The 15,185-nt window shown below is 34.2% G+C and overlaps 1 protein-coding gene across 2 annotated transcripts in view; it reads left to right on the plus strand.

The window, feature by feature from the left end:
* Positions 1-5,527, plus strand: part of LOC131062450 (uncharacterized) — a 29,473-nt gene extending 23,946 nt beyond the window's left edge. Inside the window, exons 6-8 of one of the 2 annotated variants that reach the window (XM_059210806.1) lie at positions 4,225-4,394; positions 4,529-4,889; positions 5,089-5,527. In XM_059210806.1, the coding sequence (XP_059066789.1) occupies positions 4,225-4,394; positions 4,529-4,889; positions 5,089-5,241 (684 nt within the window). In that variant the 3' untranslated portion in view covers positions 5,242-5,527. The remainder of the gene's footprint in view (positions 1-4,224; positions 4,395-4,528; positions 4,890-5,088) is intronic. The other variant, XM_059210807.1, reaches the window with a different exon arrangement.
* Positions 5,528-15,185: the final 9,658 nt, after the last annotated feature.

Below are 15,185 nucleotides of genomic sequence, written 5' to 3' on the forward strand. Positions count from 1 at the left end.
CAAAATTTTCGAAGCCCTGTTTTTTATATCTAGAGGTGAGATTTTCAAATTCTGACAAAATGGGCAATAATAAAATAGCTCAAAGAACAAAACCCAGATGCTAGTTTCAAAAGAGCAGAAAAAGCAGAAAAAGCAAAAATTTCTAAAAATAGCAAGTTGTCAGAAATGACTCAAAGCAAATGTGATTTTCGTTCTTCAGACTTTCTGAACACTTTGGCAGCATTCAAATTCAATTCTGAGCATAATTTCTCGATCTGGCTTGGGATGAATTCTCAAAAACTCTAACTCTAAACTCCCATTGTAAAAAGATTGGTGATTAGCAGATGCGACACCAAAACAAAACCCTAAAAAGCAAAAAGAAAAGGGGGTCCCCATTTGCAATGGGGCGATGTGTGAAATAGGTCACAACATCTAGTGCCAACCCGAATAAATGTTCTTGAACATTTCAAAGATAAGACCAATCTATACCTAGAAACTTTGGAAAATTCTTTCCAGTCCATCAAATGACTAGAAAACATACTCAAAAGGGAAGCGAAATCTCAAATTGGATCATGACACTTCATCTTAGATTACAAGTGTGTGCAAAATGTGTTTATTTCTGTCTTGTAAGAATAATATGACTCTTTGGTTTCATCATGGCAAGCTGTGCAATTGTGTAACTTATTTGCTTTGTCTTAACTCCAAAAGCATCCTTGGATAGAGCGTTGCTACCAGCGAGCGTCCATAGCCCCGACAAGGTTATCTCTATAATCTCATGGGGATTGCTATACTTTCGGCGATTTAATTTCTTTCTTATTAAGGGTACACCTGTAGAGATTCCCGCACACTTAAAGCCAAGTGTTTTGATTTTTCATTCCTTTCTTTTTCATTCTTTTTGATATTCTTTTTCTTTTCACATATTCCCACGCTTAGGCTCGCAAGTAATGAAGCTCACATGGGCTTGAGTATTATAGTGGCTTTGAAGTAAGACTTTTGATGATTTTCTCTTTTTTTTTTTCTTTGTTTGCCATGACTTCACTTGGGAGACCATACTGACTCGGAGAATTCATTAAGTGTAAAAAAAATATAATAATCACAAGATATTGGTGTCAAGACACAATAAATGATCCTGTTCCAAGTCGAGCACAAGTTCCAACCAAATGACGAAGTTGAAAAAGAACAACCTTGGATTCAAAGTACTTCATAAATAATTATCCAAGAAATGGACTGAACATAGTTTAGTACAGACGTTAGAGATCTTAAGAAACAACGCCCTTCACAAATGGAATCCCCTTTATTGAAAGCAAAACAAAACAAACAAGCAAACTAAAGCAAACTAAACTAACAAAGCAAACGAACCTACTCTAAACAAAAATAAAAAATAAAAAATAAAAAAAACGAACACTCAAAAGACCTAAGTATATACAACTCCTAGCATGATTTCTCAGGATGTGTAGCAACAACAAAGCAGCAGTCACAGTCCGAAGTTTTGCAAACTTATCTTTAAATTCAGAAAAATATTCTTCCGAAGTACAAACCTGAAACTCAAGCAAAACTTCAGGAAAGATTAGTAACTGGGGCAACTCGTCTGGACCATGATTGATCCATAAACAAGTTGTCTTTCCTAAATCTCCATAATCAAAATGATATTCTTTATAGTCAACAATAGGGAAAGATACAACCTGGTGGTCTTCATTTGCAGACAAGAATTCTTGCTCATCGTCCATTGCTTCATCAGGAGGTCGGAGTTGATGGTGGACCATACCACTTGCATCCGAAACATGTAGATCTACGTCACGTCCCAAACTGGGTGGAGTGTGGTGGGAATTGGATTCAAAGGGGAATTTGGAAATTTGGAACATCTCATGTGTTGGCTCCTTTTGAATCCTTGACAATGTATCAAGCCCCAACCTGAATTGTTCTTCATTTTCTGTCTCTGTCATAGTTACTTGTTCATCAGGTAGCATTCCATTTTTCTCAATTTCATCTAGCAATTCCTCCATGACTGTTATCATTGGATCAAGCGCCGACCCAAATTGCATTTCATATTTCGTTTCCATCTTGGCAGCCCATTGATCGTCAAATATTCCATCTTGTTGCAAGTTACTTATCATTTCTTCCATCTTGTTCATGCATGATTGAACTTCTTCATTAAGGATTATTCCTTCTTGAAGTGCACCATCTCTATTCTGAACTAAGTCCTCTATTTCTGGTTCTTGATGATCTTTAGTAACTTGCAATTCTATATATTCATCTGCTTCCATACGATGACAGTTGCATGTTGCTTGGATGTACCTCATTGCTTCTTTGGTCTTTATTCCAATGGCCTCTCGTTCTAGTGTGATGTAGGAACAATCTTCATCCACTTGAATGCTTGATTCAATATCTTTTCCCAATTTTCTTCCTTCACAACTTGATGATGTTGTAATGCTTTGTTCTTTTGATGCAGGACTAAGATGCTCATTCCAAATGCATTTCCTTGGCAATTCTAATAATCCCAATTGACATCTAGCTTGGTTGATGGCCTTTTCGCATATTGAACAAGTGAATTCTGGATGTGGTTCATTGTGAATACGACACCAACAAGGAAGCAAAACGCCTTCAAGTCTTTCATTTCCTACCTCTATCTGATTTTGAATTCTAAGTACGAACCTTGTAAAAGGATCATTTCCATTTCCCTCATCGTCAAGCTTTATCCACAATTCTGGTTTTGGAAAATCCCAAAAGAAAATTTTCCCTTGTAGAACCAATTCTATCCTTGATAAGAATATCAAGCAATTCATCTCATCATGCTGCGTCGTTTCATGAATCCGGCACCTCCCTGGTACGGCAAATTTAGACAAATTCCTGGGGTGTAGTTGTGCATTCAAATTTTCCTGAATTTGAGTGATGTCCTCTAGGAGACTGTCACGACAATAAGAAATATAGAATGGTCGCACATCCATCGAGAAATCCTTTTTTTGATTTTTTGATTTTCTATATTTTTTTGATTTTTTTCAATTTTTTATTTTTTGGATTTTTTGACATAAGAGAGATCTAACATATCTCTGATTTGGCAATTCAAAGTTTATACTGCTTCCATTCAGCTGGATTTCTCCACTTGAATAAACGAACAAATGTAATTAGGGTGACTACACAATCAGCAAAAGGGCAAAGGCATGGACAACATTTAGATCAATGTTCAATCTATAATATATTTTAATCATAGCAGTTGTCACTTGTGTAATCCTATGAGGATCTGCTTCCCAAAAGGTAAATGGTATTAGGCAAGTTTTACAGGAAAAGAATTGATGCACTTGTTTGTGTTGCCTTATACACAATGGAAATGGTGATTTGCATGATTGTGTGATGCATGGGCATCATGGGATTTTGCCAACATGTGTGTGTGTGTTTAAAGCGACGTGAACTTTAAATATCGAAATTTTATCTGCGATAAAAACCCATTATCAACATTGCAGTTTGAGTGATGTGAACTCTGCAGTCTTACCTGACTTGTCTGATGTTGTGATTAAGTTTAGCTACTCAAATCATAGAATAGATTCCCAACACAAACAGGTAATTTGCATTTTATCCCTCCATCTAATAAATACCTGAATTTTAGAACAATATATTTTGGAGCAAAAAAGAAAATTCAGCAGAATAAAAACCAAAGGTTTGGGGGATACTGGGGAAACATAGAAGTAAACTGCAATTTGAAACCATTCCTGTCCAATGGGCTTCACAGTTGTGAAAAAAGTTATCTTTTGAGCTACAGGTACTATAAGTATGTACAAAATTTATTGATAGATTGTACAAATCAATAACTCCAGACATCTCTTGGAATTCTGAGAGCTATGTAAAAAATGTTTTTGTTTTACTATTTTCATCAGATTATGCCAGATCTATAAGTGGTGCATTAAACTGCTAATTCAATCAGGGAGGAGGGAGAAATGCATGCTGAAGTAGTTGTAATTGTACTGTAGGAATCCTTGTTGCTTGAAAAAGCTTTATTTCCTATGTGTTTTAATGTTTTTATCTTTGAGAAAGAGAGGATAAACTAACCTTAAAAGGAGGGTGAATGTGCACATTTCAAAATTTCAAATGATATATAATAGGCTAACATAAAAAATGCAGGCCAACAGCTTTTTTTATAGCAAAAGAGGTTTGTTTGTGGTAAAAGTGATGCAAAATGTCTACTAATATATTATTTGAACTTCAGTTTCCTTTGAATATTCAATGAATTTGGGACTGTAATACCATTTGCAGGTTGATATGCTAAAGCAAGGGATACCTGATCCATCTCTGTTGAGTTCCTCTTCAACAGGAGCAGGATCGTATTCACAAGGTTCAAGTGCAGCTTCTGACAAAGAGGAACGAGACAGTTTGCAGGATGATTCAACTGAGTTTCTAGCTGATCCAGTGTTCATCCACACAAAGTTTGTATTAGATTTGTGCTATTCATTCTGTGATAACACATGAGCATAGTTTGAGGAACTTATTTATTTCAATATGCTTTTGCAAGAGGTAGGAAAGGGAGCATGTATCTCGTTTTTATGACATTTGTTTATAGGTTGCGTGAACAGGAATGCTCTTGGTACAATGTTGCGTGTTTGGAGAAAGCTTTGTCTCTTTATTTTAATTCGTCATCTTTCAGGAGGAATGGAGCTGTCCAGTATTTTCCATCACGGCTCCAATATGATAGTCAGTCAGATGTTCTGAGTGAAGCCTTCTCTCGACCACCTAAGGATGAGAATGGCCCAGAGGGGCATGCTATGTTTAATAGTTCACATGTTAGATATCATGAGATGTCTGCCAATAGATCAGGTTCTGATGGAGTCAGTTTCTTTGTTCTTCCCTTAAAGGTCTCTGATGACTCGGTAAAAGTTCACAACGAAAGCTTTGAGTCCATGCTGAGGCAGCTCCGTGATCAGGTGATCACACATTTCACTAATTATATACCATTTTGGTTCTTTCATAATAACTGTTTCAGGTATTATGCATTTTATGTAGGATGCACACATCAAAGAACTTTGTGAAAGTAAAATGGATTTGGCTTTGAATTGTTAGACACTTTTCCTTCACTTTGTATTATTATTAATAGACAAGACCCTTTTAAAATTCTATGCTCAGGTGCTCTCAATGCCTCGTCGTTCCTTTGCAAGGCCAATCAGTGAACGTGATTGGCTTCGAAATGCAGCTCGAATATGGGATATGGTCAAAAGGTCTCCAGTCATTGCTGATTACAGCAAAACACTTCAAAGCTCTGGATTGTATCGAAGGTAGCCATTGTGATATTTAGAGTGCACTTCTGTTATTTATCTCACTTAAGAGTTTCTTGTAGACCCTGGGCTGAGTTCGCATCTCCTAACTACTATTGTGGAACGGAAGACTAATAAAATAGTGTTCACTATACCTTGTCAGTCTATGTTGATTCAAGATGGAAATAGAACTGGTGACATGAATTGTGAGCTTGATTTATTGCCAGGTAAGACGGAGAAATCATAAACTGGTTGTAAAACCAATTCTGTAACTGTTTTTAATATGCAAATGATCTTTTCAAGACTGTTAACAGCGTGATTACTAATATTAGATGTTTTACATGTGACAAATATCGGTGTTTTGGGGGGTAATTTTGACATTTATATCGTGAACACTGTAAAAGATCGAACAGAATTGCAATTTATTTTCTATGACAATTCATAGGGTTCTTTGAAAGGATTTTGCCAATTTTAATTGAAATAATAGAATGTGTGTTTCCCGATTAGACTGAATTCTTTTTAAGCAAATAATTTGTTATTTTGCAGAGTTAAATTCTGCAACATATTTTAATGTTGTGGTCAGTCAGCACAACACTATTTGGTTCATCATTATTTAAAGTGATGCAGTCTAAACTAAAGTAGACGTCTCATAAGCATTAATCACAGAAGATCTAAATGAGGTTGTTCATCATAGTTGTCCTCTGATGTGACTATCTTTGCTGCAAATTTATGTTAATGATTTCAGATTCCCAGAGTCCATAATTCTGGTCACTGTAATCACAATCTAATCCAGAAATAACAGACCAAATTTATGTTACTCAGACCTTCAAGTTTTTTAGAAGCTTGGTTCTGTAATTTTTATCATTTTCTTTTTCCTCCCAATATGTTGTGCATCCGTCACCTATTAGTTGTGTACACAATCGCCTAGAATCTCACCATATTTTAAACATGTAACCCTAACATTGTGTACATTAATTCCCAGAACCTGTTCCTTGCTGCATCAACATTTGGTGGTTGTGATGCATATTGTCACGAGTTGCAGACACTTGTGACTTGACATGCATCTTCTGAAGGTAAAAAGTAACAAATACATTCGTAATGCATAAACAACAAACTCAGATCACAAACTTCTCTTTAGATATGGATTTATCGTTGCTTAAAACATTCACTAGGTATTGGTCGACAAGAATTTTGCTTTGAAGTCTTTGTTAACCAGATCTATTTAAGATCCCACTTTAAGTTGTGCCCAAAACTAACTCTTTAGCAGCTTATTTTTATTCAAAGAAAACTTAAAAATAATTAAATAAGTCATATTAGGTGAATAAACAGTCAAAATTAGCCCCAAGATCATTTAGAAATATGTACCTAAGGGATTGCAAGATTGTATGAAAGATTGAAATAATGCATTACAAAGCAATAGATCTATGATAACCGTTCCAAAGAAACAATCAACATCAAGATATCTACTAGTAATCATTCGGTCCCTTTCAGGGGTTGCTATTTTCAACATTTTCTTAAAGACTTCTGTTTGAGTGCTATATCTGTGAATAGTTTTTGAACTCCTTTCAATATTAAAACTCAGATAAACTTAATAGGGTATAATTTACAATTTTCTAAACGAGCACAGCTTGGTGATAAATTGAACACCTTTTGATCAAACTCAATGTTGTATTCGACCAGACATAATTTTTGTTGAACTTGTTCCAGCCAAATTCTATTTCTGGATGGGTACCTATTTATAGTGTATAACATAAATGTACATACCTGACATGTTTGTGTGGGGTAAATTAGATACTGAATTTTTGTTTAACCTCTACCTTTTATGGTCTATCATGTTTTATTCACATATCAGCATGAATTCTCATCCAAGGTCTTATTTTTTTTCTGACCTAGATATATTCCTTGAAGCACAGGAACCCTATTTCAAATGTAATATAATCGTCAAGAAAACCCCCATATTGTACATTTGGGTGGATAAATTTTTCATAAATATGCAATGGAGTATGTTTATCCATTTCCTTTACAATTAACAGTTCTTTCGGAAGAGATATCGGGATGTTACAAGGATCATATATCATTACTTATTTTGAAGTCTCCAACTTGCACAATATTTTACTTCAGTGGATTCGGCAATATTATTGCCTTTGCTTTCTTAAGGCATTGATTTATGTTAAAGTGGATATTTTATTGCACAATTTATGAACATGGGTTTATATACACATTCAAACTATGCCACTACATACATATGAATGCTTAACCAAAATACGGATTTCAATCCACTCGTGATAGAGCATCGTATGATACTGAAAGAAAATAACATAAGCAGGTAATGACAACACCGAGATTTAACTTAAGATAAATTTAATTAGGACAAAAATTAAAGTAGACATCCATTGTCAATGAATTTGTGCTAGTGGGATTCCTTTCAATGAAGGCCCTAAAAATTCCTTGTACATTTTGTGCTCACATATTATGACTTTCTCACTTGTTACATGGTGGAATTATATGTTTACTAAAGGAGTGGGAAGTAGATCTATGACTAAGGGCGATAACCTTTTCAATATTTAAGGTGGAAATGGGTTACAGAAGACACAAGGAGAACCAACAATTAAACTTCCCATTAATTTGTTTGGCTATGTTGGCTTCTTTGAACATGACTATTTCACTTGTAAATGAATTTGTTTGTCAAACTTCTCGAGATAATGATGTTTTCACTTGTTACAAAAATAGTAAGGCCATATCATCCCTAGTTGAATTTGTCATTGGTTGACATATCCTATTATTCCGTTTAATTGGTTGATTTCGAAACTTGTTGAACAAGATGGTTATTCCACCCAACAAATTGAAACGAAGTGTTTAATTCATCATTTACTTTTGAATAGATATATTTTGATTTTAAGATTCATATTTGAATTTACATGAGATGTGCATTTCAATTGGTTATAAGGGCCATGTGTCAACACTGGCTTGCATTGTTTTTCCTATCCATTCCCAATTACTCTTTAAATAAAGACAAGTGAATACATAACTCTATTTGAAAGATCTACATTAAAATTAATACACTTGAATTCTTTAAGTTACGCACATTGGCAAATACATGAGATTTTTTATTATTGGACATTATTTTTTCATGCATGTGATTGAAATGAAATGGGCAAGCAACTATGATCAAGTTAGCATGCATTCCATGTTTATTATACCCAATTTTATATTCACTAGAATCTCCATAATATGGGATCAATTAAATTTCTATGGACTTTATGCCTTTAATTTTAATATATGCAACTCTAATGAATGCCAATAAGCTAGATAAATCCACCATATATCATGTTTTGTTGCTTCTCAATATGTCTCTATTAAATGCTAATTAGATAGATAAATGTATATTTTTATTTGATTTATATGAAACTAAAAATAAATTAAGGTGCTCGAAGACGCAAGGCCTATATAGCATCTTTGCACTAACAAAACTTATCCACATGCTCATTTAGTATAAGAATTTACAACACTGTTCAAAGTTTAATCCCTTTTTAACATTGCCATCCTCAACTATCTTGTGAACATAGTGATATTGAACATCCATTATATACTTAGTGTAAACATTGTATATCAATCCCTCGCCAAATTTACTCACATTCAATCCTGACCTATCTACACTTACAACCAATGCATGACACAATCTTTGTGACTACACTACCCATATATACATGTCTTAGCATGCAGTCTACTTTTGTAGTTGGCAACACAATTGTGGGTTGTCACTTATCAAATTTTTAAGTCCTCTAAACAAAGTGAACACAAAATCCTTCATGGACTCCCTATATCCAAATCACCACTTCGATATAAATAAAGAATGCCCTATATATCACACAACTTGTCATGCCATCAATATTGTGATAACATTAAAAAAATTAGAAGTCCCTCACAAACATATAAAAACTCTTTTTCGCATAACATTATCTACATAAATCTACTAAGAGCTCTACTACTTGGGCAATATCTAAATCTTGTGCAAACCATAGTATGAAATAGATCTACTAAGAAATCTTATCACTAGGGCAATAACCAGTTCTAGTCCTATATGGACTATGGCATACATTAGGCCATCAAAAAACATTACTATAAGAACTATACATATCCTTGAAGTCATTGCTTGGCTTAAGACATTGATCCAAACATCACTTAGTGATAATAAGTAAACAAAGACTTATTGGCTTATTCAAAGTCAAATGTTTTAGTCAACTAAATCTTTATTAATCTCCACACCTAAGATGTATTTTGTAGCTCCATATCGCTCATTTCAAAGTAGTAGAAAATTGAGTTGTTTCTTAATCATGCCTTTACATGGCTCTAATAAGCATGTCGTCAACATACATGAATGATTGGTAATTGATCATCAATCAATTTACAAGGAACATAATAATTGAAATTACATCTAAGAAAAACTGAAAGGGGAATGCAACAAAAGAAGGCAAACCACCTAACAAAGAGAACTACAAAGAGTTATCCATATCAACAAGTTGATCTAGCATATGAGACAACTTTGGAGATAGATGAGCCCTATTCTCAATAGACCAACCCTCCATAAATTCAGAGGCCCATTTGGCAAGACAATCAACCACCCCATTCCAATTCTCTGGAAATATGAAACAAAGTGACTGACTCAAAAGAATCACAAAACAAAGAAATATGTCAAATAACCAACTGCAATTTCCAATTAACAACATCAAGGTGTTGCCGATTCAACAAAGACACCACTACCTAGGAGTCAGATTCAACAACAATCTGCTACCAAGAAAGAGAACAACATTGGTCCAACACAACAAAAATAGCAAGGGCCTCCATATAGTTATTCGTATGAAAACCTTTGTAGATAGAAAAAAGAAACTGAACTTACCCAGAACTATCGTGCCCAACTCCACCAATACTAGCATGCCCAAAATTGCCTCTAGAAGATCCATCCGTATTAATTTTCAAAACACCAAGAGGAGGGTGCTAATGACCCGATCTAGAAATCTTCCGTAAAGGATGACGACACCTATTTCTCATAAGCTGCCGATCCATCTGTGCACCAAGACCAGGAGCATCCCCCTGAATAGAAAAATTAAACCAGTTACATATATCAATCTCCCCAGGAGCCACACCCCCAACAAGGTCACACTTAGCCAAAACAGTCTCTCGAAAAAAATGCAGAATTTTCAACCACACATGATGAACATCAAACCTGACATCTTGTAAAATCTGACTATAATGATCCAACCAAATGTGCCAAATAATAAAAGTGGGTCCTAAAGACCAGGTAACCTAAAGAAAAGGAGTGTGCACCAGAGCCTGATCCCAATGGTCCCAAAACTCAACTAGAGAAGAAACATGCCAATAGGTATGGTTCCAACAATCCCACCAAGAGTGCTGAATCCACCTAGGAAAGGAGCTTTGGAAGAAAATATTGGAGACAATCTCCTCACTATTATTGCACAAAACACACCTATAAGGCTCACAGAAACCCCACTTACACAAATTATCCCAAGTAAGACACCGATTATGAATCACCAACCACAGAAAAAAAGTTATATTTTGGCCAATAAAATCTGTTCCACATGTTTCCACCAAGGCACCTCTTCACCACCATGAATTTGACAAACAAGCTTCATGTAGCTTGCAACAACTGAATATCTCCCAGAAGAATCCTACCCCAAGCCAAAATATCTGGTCCGATCAAGGAGTTACACTCCCGAGAAGCGAGAATATGAGCCAACTCTTGTCGAGAGTCCTCCGAACCCCCAACAACCAACCCCAAATTCTGAATACTTTTGTAATGATCGACCGTAGTCCAACCAACAACCACAAAGATATCATAAAGAGGTTGTAAATGAGGATATATGGAAAGAATAGGGGGATTACCATCCCAAGAGTCCAACAAAAAAAGAGCCTCCGAACCTTTATTACAAAGCCAAAAGAGCCCATCCTTAATAAGCTGTACTCCTATTTTCAAAGTATGCTAGATCCCCGAGTCCCTACCCTCTAGCTGACAACGAGGAACCTTCCAACTATTAATGGAACCCAAATATTTATGATTAAGAATACGAGCCCACACCTAGTGCTGGTTGGTACACCACCGCTAGTATAAATTTGCCGCAAGAACCTGGCTATTCAAGATCGCCAATCGAAGTCCAAGGCCACCCTTAGTTTTAGGTTGGAAAATTAAATCCCATTTAACCAAGCTCCACTTAGAAGAATGCAAGTTGCCACTCCAAAGGAATTAACAAGACAAAGCATCAAATTCCTCAAGGAAATACCTTAGAGTAGCCTGAACAAAACCCTTTTAAATAGGAAGAGCCTGAATCACAGATTGAAGGAAAGTAACTCGAGCAGTTGTAGAAAGCCACTTATGAGTCTAATGGTTGACCTTCTGACGTAGCTAATTCAAAAGGTTCTGCCAGAAAGGCCTAAGCTGTTGATTAACAATGAGAGGAATACCCTAATAGATGAAAGAGAGAGATCCTATTTGGAACCTCAAAATATTGGCAATTCTTCTTTGAATAGCTTCGGGGGTATTAAAAAAAATAGATAGAGGACTTATACTCATTCACTCATTGTCTCGATGCAGCTAAATAGACATCTATCATATGCCTAAAGGATTCAACTTCATGAAGGCAAGTTAACCCATGAAGAGCAGTATCATCCACAAACTGAAGATGTGAAAGCTTAGGTAATCCAGGGTCCCAATTCCGTCTGTGGATCACACCTTGAGAGACTTGAGAGCTAATGAATCGACCCAGGCCCTTAGCCATAAAAATAAACAAGTAAGGAGAAAGAGGGTCCCCTTGCCGTACACCCTTGGAAGCTCCAAATAACTGGGAAGGCTCACCATTGATAAGAACAAAGAAAGAAGCAGAGGTCACATGACTCATAACCCAACTAACCCACTCCAAGTTGAAGCCAAAGGCCAAAGGTATCTTACGCACAAAACCCCACTTAACCCTATCATAAGCTTTAGCCATGTCCAATTTGATAAACATAGATTTCTCCTTAGATACTGCCATGGAATAAATAGTTTCAAAAGCAATAACAACCCCATCAAAAATTTGTTTGCCAGCCACAAAACACTCTTGTTCATCAGAGATTAATGAAGGAAGCCAAATTTTAAGTCTTTCTGCAATCAATTTAGTGACAATTTTATACACTACAAATTTCTTTTTAAACATCCACTTATATCCGATGGACTTCCTTCACTTGATTAAATCCACCAAATCTTGTGTCCTTAATTTAAAGCCATCTCCTCCTCCAAGATGGCTTTTATCGAAGCTTGTGTTCATTCAAAAAAAAGTTTCTTTCATAGATTTAGGTTGTATTTGTCAACTAATTTTAATTGCCATGTGGACCTTTACAAGGGCCTAGTAAGAGATTTATGTTGTTCTTTTTTCTCAAATCTTTGATTTGAACCTTCTTCTTGTACATCCTCATGTCCAACATGTTATTTATCCACTTGTTCATCTTTCTCTTTTGATTTGGTTTCAAAGTGCACAACTTTCTTTTTTTTCTTATGTACGTGTAACATCATAAATAATTTTAAGCTTTAAAGACATTAACTTTTTTATCTACCCACATTTCATATGATATTTATCTACCTGAGAAAAATAAGGAGATTTGTTAATCAAGTAACACGCAACACTTACAACCCCAATGCCAAAACGCTAATCAAGCTCAATATTACTCAACATACCATTGATGTTATGTTCATCCTTTTTCAATGCCATTCTATTGTGTTGTACAAGGAGTTGTGTTCTATCTCACAATATCTACATGTCTATAGAAATCAATCAATTTTTCTAGAGTAACATTTCCCTCCATTATCTAACCTTAATACTTTATTTTTTAATGTATTTGATCCTAAGCAAGATCTTTAAAATCCTTAAACTTGCAAAAAAATTCAAAGTTATGTCTCAAAAAATAAATTCAAGTACAATTAGCATTCTCATCAATAAATAAAATAGAATAATAAGATATACCAATTGAAGCAACATCCATATGGCCAAAAATATCACGAGTAAACTTTCAATAATCTTGTAGCTCTAGTATTACTAGAATTAAACTTTAATATGTTTTCCAAATCTACAATGTTTGCAAAAGTTAAAATTTCTAGAATAATAAAATAAACCATCCATTCTGTTATGATTAATCATACACTTAAAGACCTTTTTCACTAATGTGACTCAACCTATGGTGTCACAACATATATGAATCAGATTTAGTTATATATGTAGAGTTACACTATGCAAATATATTGGACTTCAATAAGGTACCACACTAAGTGCCCTTAGCTAATACTAAATTTCCTTTATCCAACCTACAAACATTCTTGTTAAATGTGACAAAACACTCCAATATTATTTATTTTATAAATTGAAAGTAAATTTCATGTAAAGCCTGGAATATGCAACACATTTATAATAGATTGTACCCTAGTCACTTTCCCTTAACCAATAATCTTGAGTGAACTATTGTCACCAATAAATATCTCACCACTACCATATGCTCTGGAAGAATAGAACCCTAATCAATAAGCCATAAGTCATAACTAGTAATGCTAGTAGAAATTGAAATCTTATAAATGAGAGTAATTATAGTTAAATTGGAGTATAAGGGAAAATAGAAATATGAAAGCAAGCAAACACTAATTAATAAGATATAATTGAATCAGTGAGTAATTATGTTGGAAGAGAATGATGAGGGCAAATTTTGTGTGTCTTTTCAGATTAATAATTTTCGTTCTAAATAAATGATTTTATATTGATTAATTTAAAAAGATCATGTATAAGAATGCATATGTTGATAGAAATAATCCCTCCATTAAACAAGATATAGTGATGAGTTACATTTTAGTATTGATATCTTATAAATGCACGTCCTAAAACATAACTAATATAGTTGGGTTTACGATAATCTAGAGATCAAAATTAAATATCGATTTGATTAATTAAATTATAATTTTTTTTTTACACTTTAATACTATCATACAATAGACTTAAGCGATGTAGATTAGCTTTGAACCTACTCTTGAATAAATAACCTTTATGTGAATATTACCTTTTTTTTTTAGTGAAATTCACCTTACCAAACTTGAGAACAACCTCTACTCCAAATTGTAACCATTCCCTCTTAAACAAACTTAATCTACACAAGAAATATATTTAACGTTTGAATTATCATAGAAACTCAAAGTCATGCTTAAGATACTAAATGATTGAACTAGTAACATTAAAGATTTTGGAACAACTGCACTAGGCTTGGTTTTTTGGATATGACTATGTAGGAAAACCATTGAAACAAGGAATTTCATGGAGTCAAATCATTTAATCTTTTGTTATTAAAGTGTTTGCACTTATATATAAATCATTTTTTTGATTATCTTGACGAAGAAAATCAGGTGTTTCGATTTGAGTAATGGAACACAAATATTGGAAAGGAGATAACATTTAATACTAACTATCCTACAAGACTTAAAACTAGAATACATTGAAAGGATAATGGGATATGGATAGTACATGGCTCAATTTAAAACATTAGGAAATACACACAAAGGTCATATGCATATCTCTAACTAGTAAGGTAAAAATGATTTGATGTATATCTAGTTGTCTTTCATGAGTTAGCTTATATCAAATTATACAAAAACTAAGTTTCTTTCTAATGGATTAGATGTTTTAAATAATATGCTACTAAGGTTGATTCATTTGATTAATTGTTTAGATTGAATGGTGTATGTATGTCAAGAGTGAATTAAATATAATTTTAGAATAAGATTAATACTACGTGTCATGGTTAAATATTATGTTTATGTATGTTAGTGAATATCAATGTCAACATCTTAAGAATAAAATTGAATAGTAACAATAGAGGTTATATAAGGTGGCATTCACAAAATAATTAGTTATTCTTGTCAAATTAAAGCTAGTTATGATCTTGTAA

Source organism: Cryptomeria japonica, chromosome 8 (assembly GCF_030272615.1).
Source record: "Cryptomeria japonica chromosome 8, Sugi_1.0, whole genome shotgun sequence".
NCBI classification, from domain to species: Eukaryota; Viridiplantae; Streptophyta; class Pinopsida; order Cupressales; family Cupressaceae; genus Cryptomeria; species Cryptomeria japonica.